The 7,510-nt window shown below is 28.5% G+C and overlaps 1 protein-coding gene across 1 annotated transcript; it reads left to right on the top strand.

Moving 5' to 3' along the window:
* The first annotated feature begins 773 nt into the window (after window positions 1-773).
* LOC115033105 lies at window positions 774-4,593 on the top strand. Its single transcript, XM_029485111.1, has 4 exons — window positions 774-910; window positions 1,285-1,452; window positions 1,523-1,667; window positions 3,743-4,593. The coding sequence occupies exons 1-4, from the start codon at window positions 774-776 to the stop codon at window positions 4,571-4,573; spliced, it is 1,281 nt and encodes a 426-aa protein (XP_029340971.1). The 3' UTR covers window positions 4,574-4,593.
* The last annotated feature ends 2,917 nt before the right edge of the window (window positions 4,594-7,510 follow it).

The raw sequence follows: 7,510 nt of genomic DNA, 5'->3' as shown, positions 1-7,510 counted from the left end.
AGTAAAAACAATTATGATACCTACGACCTACCTGTGTAGCTTTTTAGTGTTTGTACGCCAGAGAACGAAAATATAATTGGTAATTCTACTGGAGGTAATTTTTAATTTTGTACCAACTGGTACAACTTTTACATAATATTTTATGTACCTTTATACACCGATTAAATTTTAAATAAATGTTATGATTGTACCTATTCAATTTTTTAATACGAATTAATATTTAAAATAATGCAATTTAATTTTTTTTAGCATTATAGTTTTATTTTGTCGCTTCGATATTTCTTCAATGTATGGGAGTCCCATAATGGGACAACCGGTATCTTAAATCTGTGTATGACATTAAATTACTTTAAGTACATCTTACAATTTAATTAAATCATTATTAATTTTGGTTTTTGAAATTGTTTAACATTAGTTGGTTTGATTCACAATTATTGTTATGACACATTGTATTGCTAAAGCCGGCTTCCCACGACTGGTGTACTTGCCAAGTACACGAATACTCGCCATGGCGAGTGTTTTACAAATATAGTGTTCCGACGATTGGCATATTTGTCAAGTAGGCCAATACTCGCGTACTTGTGCAAGTAGCCAAGTAAACTGTTCCCACAGCTGGTTAAGTTATCACAAGTATTGTCGGTGGGGGAGGTATTTAATATATAATTTGGATTTATAAATTAGTTTTTAGCAGTTTAGTACCTACTGTTTGTCCTCGTGGTCGTGTAGAAAATAGTTTATAAATCCGAAAAAGATAAATAATCTTATAACACATCATGGGTGACGATGATAAAGTATTGGCTTGTGCGTCATTTATCGTTATGTGTGGTGAATACTTAAATTTGAAAAAAACTACAAAAGGTCCAAAAAAAAGAAGGTGGTGGATGTCATCTTTAAATAAAAGCCGCAATAGGTAAGATTAATATAATATTTTATGTACGTAGATATTTTTAGATATTACGTACAAAATGTTTAAGATATTTAAAAGTATTTATTATTCATATTTTTAATTATGTAGGTACTTATAGTTAATATTTAAGCTATATTTTATTATTTTTAATCAAATGCGAGTACCTAATCATATTCAATACATTCTCCATTTAAACATTATATATTTAGCAATATATTGCATATATGCATATGCACTAATTATGTTACCTATTGGTACCTACATGGCTACATACAACAAATACATGGATATTATATTACGTTGATTTATATATATAGGTAAGAATAAGTATTACATGCAGATTATTACTATATGTTTATTGTTTACATGTTATAAAGGTACAACGCGACAAATCTAATCGAAGACCTGAGGCGTGAACCATCTGGTAAATTTGAGAATTTTTGCCGAATGTCAGCTACAGATTTTGAATTTTTACTATGCAAAATTGGTCCAATGATCCGAAAATCAAATACCAATATGAGAGAAGCGATCCCTGTACAGGAAAGGTTAGCAGTTTTTATTTATTTATTTTACTCTATATCTTAATTGTAATATTGTTATATATATTTTATAAAGATTGGCCGTTTCACTTAGATTTCTGGCATCCGGCGATAGTTTCAGTAGTTTGTCATATTTATTTAAATTCTCAATCCAAACAGTGTCGAGATGTGTATACGATGTTTGCAGCGCCTTAATACAAATACTAAAGGAAGAAATTAAGGTAAGAACATAAGCTTCAAATATATTCTGTGGAATAATGCATTGTACAAATATTTAAGAATTTAATAAAATTAAAATTTACCTTTTAATATATTAAGTATATATTTTTTTTGATTATAAATATAAATAATAAAATAAATTATTACTTGACATAAGTATTAAATAGTCTCCGCTATTAATTAAATAAAATAAATTATAAAAGTGCCTTCTACGCTTAAGTTTTAAAAAAAAAAAGAACAGTGTTAATTCATATCATTAGGGGTTTGAGAATGGTATGATGATGTTGAAGGTACCACTACAGGATAGCTATTATAAGTAGAATATGAAGGAGTAGAAACATGTCCCTGGAAATTTCCTACGTGGTAATCGGGTTGTAAATGTTGAGAAGACGCCGATGATGGAGGTAGTTGATTTTGAAATTTGGTACGTAAAATTAAACCGTCTATATCATGCATAAGCCAATCACGTGTACATTCATCAAATTGTCTTAATTTTTCGCCAATGAGTTCCCCGTAAATACCACATACATCTTTTTTTGGTTTGTCATACACAGTCTTCATCATTTTGTAAACATCTTCCATACGGCTTTCGATTACTTCAATGTGTTTACGTTTTTTACCATTTCCTTTAACATTTCCTGGTGTGCTATAATTATCATCCGTGTTTATTAAAGTCACATCTATGTTTTCTTCAATATTAATACTTCGTTCTTGGTCACCAGCAATATCTTCTTCTAATCCCTTAAAAAATATATTATTATGATAGAATATTTTGATTGAATTCAAATATTTTTATACCTATTAAATCATTATTGGCCAATATAATTAATTTTTTTTTTCAATTTAATTACTTAAGCAATACGCTTGTATTTTAATATTAAAAATAAAAATTCAAATTTAAAATCTTATACATTTTATTTTTGAAAAATTCATAATAACCAATTTTAGATTCTGAGCGGAGCGATGAATGTATTGATTTTACAATGATGTGTGTTTTTTAAATCTTTTTTTATTTTTTTTTTGTGTCTCTCATCACCTTTTACGACAGTTAAAGTGCTTGGATTTTCTTCAACAGTATCTTTTCTCATAGGAAATTGAATCTAGTTGGTACTTTGAGGGGTCAAAAGTAAAAATTTACCAGTAGTTTTCAAAAGGTGCCTGATATAATGTTACAATAACAGTTGAAAAATATTAAAAATACATAGGCACAATTTTTTTTATAACTATTTTAAGTTCGGATTTTGACAAAATTTATCAAATTTAAAATTTAATAATTATTTTGTAGTTAATATAATATAAAAATTTGAAACAAGACTCCACGTAAATAGGTTATATATTGATTACTTATTCACAATAATATATCATTAAATATAGGTACTTGGTAACATCATAGGCTGACTGGCTGTTTTCGCTCTGAATCGTTTTTCTTATACAATGATATTATATCATTGAAATCAAATTTAACACCTCCCATTACAGTCACCCACTTGGAACCTACTGTACAGCAGAGCGACATCCACTTACCCACCTTTCTTTTTAAGACATTTTGAATGGAAAACGTTAGTTCAAGTCATGTAGATAAATATTTTTAATTTTTTTAATCCTCATTATTTTTGTTAAACAAAGATGTTTCAATCGTAAAACATTTTAAATTCAAAAAGTATATAACTTTTTTCAATTCTTTTATGGGAATTTTTAATTAGGAACTTGTTAAAATCAAATTTTTTGGAAAAATTGTTACCTATTATTAAAATTAATACCATTTGACTTAGATCAATATTTTTACAATCAAAAGTTCTCTAAAAACTAGATTAAAAAATTGGCTTTTATGAATTAAAAAATAAAAAATAATAATAAAAATAAAAATTTTCGTTTTTCTTTAATTTGTTGATTTGTTTTTCCGACACTTGAAAACTATTAAAAAAATTTTATTTGATTCAATTCCCTACCAGAAAAGTTACTAAAGTAAACCTGAATCTAAAATAATGAAAAGTTGAATTAAAAATTAAAATAAACAAAGATTTAAATTTTGATTCTAAACATAATATAACCTTATTATTTCCTTAATATTGTCTAGATTCCTAAAAATCCACACGAATGGAAATTAATAGAAAAAGAATTTTCTGAAGTATGGAACTTTCCTCACTGCTGTGGATCTATGGATGGTAAACATATCGTTATACAGTCACCCATACATAGCGGTTCGGAGTATATCAATTATAAAGGCACATTCAGTGTTGTTTTATTTGCTTTAGTGGACGCAAATTATAATTTTTTATACGCAAATATCGGATGCCAAGGAATAATTAGCGACGGGGGTGTATTTAAAAATACATCTTTGTACAAAAGTATCGAAGAAGATCAATTAATGCTACCACCAGCGCTTCCATTGCCTTTAAGAGAGTTTCATGTACCTTATGTATTTCTTGCCGATGATGCGTTTGCATTAAGCTCACATTTAATGAAACCCTACTCCGGAATACACGAAAAAGGTAGTAAAGAAAGAGTTTTCAACTATCGTTTGTCCCGAGCACGTCGTGACCGTCGTGTAGTCGAAAATGTTTTTGGAATAATGGCTTCTGTATTTCGAGTAATGCGAAAACCAATGCTACTTGAACCAGAAAAAGTTACAAATATAACACTAACATGCGCGCTACTGCACAACTTTTTAAGAAAAAGTAAAACTTCCTCTACCAAGTACTCACCAAACGGGACGTTTGATTTGGAAAATGAGGAAGGTCAAATTATTCCTGGTGCATGGCGACAAGAAGAAAGTACTATGACGTCTTTATTGCCTCTTCGCAATATACCAAGGAAACCCGGAATGGAAGCTAAACAAATACGCGAAGAGTTTGCTACATATTTTGCTACCAATGGTAAAGTTCCATGGCAAAATGCATACTGCTAAATTTGTTTAAAGCAAATTAATTACATTACTTACAGTATGGTAAATACAATTTGTTATGATGATAAGGTAATACATATGTTTTAAGTTACTATTACTATTTTTAAATGCATATATGCATTTTATGATGTATAAAAAATGTTATGGTTAATTAATATAATATATTATTTATAGCGTACACTTGTTTTGATTTAATTTTTTATTTAATAGTTTCAAGTTTAAAAATATTACAGCTCACTTTTGTACATATTTTGATTTAATATGCAAACGTTTTATTTTGAGTATAAATTATAATCCATTAAGAGGATGTCAGTGCAATAATTGTTTTCTCTCTCAGACCCATGTGCAACTTAAATAAAACGATTTCACCTAAAATATTTTTTTATGATTTTAGAGTAATCAACTATTACAAAAATGATAGAGGATAATACTTTTGAGGGTATGACGATTTTTTTTCGCGTATATATTAATCAATTATTTATGTTATATTTATTATCAGGTATATATTTTCAATATTTGTATAAACTTACCTGAGTGCTGATGGTAGATCTTGGCAGAAAAACTCCCATTAAAAATTTAGCCATTGTTTCGAATGCAAACCAGTTAGGTTTGTAAATGTCATCAGGGCTTAACCCGTTTTCATGCTGGCCTTCACTTTACTTAAAAGTGGCCTAAATGTAGCCATAAGGGATTCTTTTTTTTTTAGTTCCGGCACAGTGCATTGGAGGCTGAATGATTCCTGGATTCTTGCTCATGGATCGGCAACTAGATTCCTGTTTTTGTGTGCCTCAGACTTCGGGTTCCAAATAGCATCCTCTTTCTCATAAAGTCTTAAAAACTCGATCGTTGATTTATTAGTCCACTCCATATTAAAATAATACTTCAGTTACTATTACTAAACGTAAACCAGTAAACATACAAATACGATGACTATCGATGAACGACTGAATCATACGTCATACGTGCTTCCTAAGCCCGGCTACAATTACAAATAAATATGGACAAAAATAAATGGTCGTTTTTAATTTTGACTTTTCAAATTAATTTACAAAAACGAATATTTTAGTAAAAATAAATAATAAGTATCCGTATTATTTATAAATATTATTTATTTTTAACTATCAACTGTCAATGCAGAGTTAATTAAATATATACTTATGATTTATAACCAATTAAATTAAATTAAAGTAAATTAAAATTAAGTATATTAAATTTAATTACCATTGAATTTTATTTGTGGCATGTATGAGGTTGTGGACGTTGTATATACAGTATAGACTACCTGCTATATAATACGTGACCAAATACAATAGCTTAATAAATCAATAGCTAGTACCTAACTATCCGTAATTTATTGTCGTGTAGTACCTATAATATTATATTATAATATTATTATTATTATTATTATATATTATAATATTATACAGTGAATCCTCTAATGCCGGACATTCCTAGTCGCTGAAATTGTGTCCGTTATTCGGAGGTGTCCGCTATTCAGAGAGTTTAAATTGTAAAAAGTTTGTAGTTGCTCACAAGAAAACGTCCGCTATCGGGAGGTTTTCAATATTGAGATAGGTCACATTTGCATATGCGCTAGGTGCTACCGTATTCCTGGTCTAGGCAAACGAATGGTGAAAACACGAGTGTTCCCATGGCTGGTGTACTTGTCAAGTATATTGGCGTTCCTTTGACTTGTGACACGTTTACCAATAATCCTCGGGAAATGCACCAGTGACAAATAATTGTACAAGTATACCTAGTGATGTAAATTTGTATAATACAAATGTATAAAATTGTATTATACTGGTATTATACACGCTGTATAGAATTATTTTATTCAATGGTATAAAATCTGTATAAAACTTTTTTTTTCGCTAAGTGGTTAATCTGATTCTGAAGACGATTATTAAAAATCTATTATTATTTATTTTGTATTTACAAACAAAAAAGGTTTTATTTTGTTTTCTATTATTTTTTTTTATACTAAACAGGAAACTAAAAGACTTAAGTGTTAAAATTGTTACTATAGCCTATAAAGGATTACTATTTACTTTTGTTACTTATTTAATATTTTACATTAAACATTTATTTTAGTTATTATTTAGAAAAAAAAACCAAAAGAGTTATTTATGTTTATTAAAATTGTTAATTATTACTTTGCTTGTTGACTTTGTTATTACTTTTGAATTTAATTTATATTATTATTAATTTATATTACTATTGTCTATTTTATTTGTATTAATAAGACTCAATTTTCAAATAGGAAATGGACAATGGTTGAGTAATCAAGTTTAAATTGTATAATTGTATATTATATATTTAAATACAGGATTTTATACCGTATAAAATGTGTATAATACGGTATAATACGGTATAATACGGTATAATACAAAAATTATTATATCCTACTTAAATACAATAGTATTATACAAAGTTTAATACCGGTATAATATAAGGTATAATACAGTATAATACAAAAATAAAATAAAATACCGTATTTTAACAACACTAAGTATACCGTTCCCACTACATGGCAAGTATACACAAGTGACGAATATTTGGCAAGTACACCAGTCGTGGGAAACCGGCTTAATAATTAAACTTTTACCTCAATAATATTATTAAGCCGCATTCCCACGACTGGTGTACTTGGCCAATATTTGGTACTGGTGGTTACTTGCCATGCCGTCGGATCGGTATACTTGTACAATTATTTGTCACTGGTGTCGTTCCCGGCGATTGTCGGTAAATGTGACACAAGTCAAAGGAACGGCCAATATACTTGTACTACTGATCCCACGACCGGTTCGTGTTGACCAGGAAAAACAGCAGTAAAAGTGGCGCCAAAGTTTATAGGTTAATAATATAATAATTTTTTTAATGTACAATGTTATATTTTTTTAAAAAATTGGCAATGTTTATATGCACACATTTGAGATC

The sequence above is a fragment of the Acyrthosiphon pisum genome, chromosome X, assembly GCF_005508785.2.
Source record: "Acyrthosiphon pisum isolate AL4f chromosome X, pea_aphid_22Mar2018_4r6ur, whole genome shotgun sequence".
NCBI lineage: Eukaryota > Metazoa > Arthropoda > Insecta > Hemiptera > Aphididae > Acyrthosiphon > Acyrthosiphon pisum.
This window is presented reverse-complemented; position numbering and strand designations above follow the sequence as displayed.

Coding starts and splice junctions, on each gene's coding strand:
- LOC115033105 (XM_029485111.1), top strand. CDS start 774: ATGGGTGACGATGATAAAGTATTGGCTTGTGCGTCATTTATCGTTATG. Junction 911..1,284: donor TTAAATAAAAGCCGCAATAG/GTAAGATTAATA, acceptor CATGTTATAAAG/GTACAACGCGACAAATCTAA. Junction 1,453..1,522: donor GCGATCCCTGTACAGGAAAG/GTTAGCAGTTTT, acceptor TATTTTATAAAG/ATTGGCCGTTTCACTTAGAT.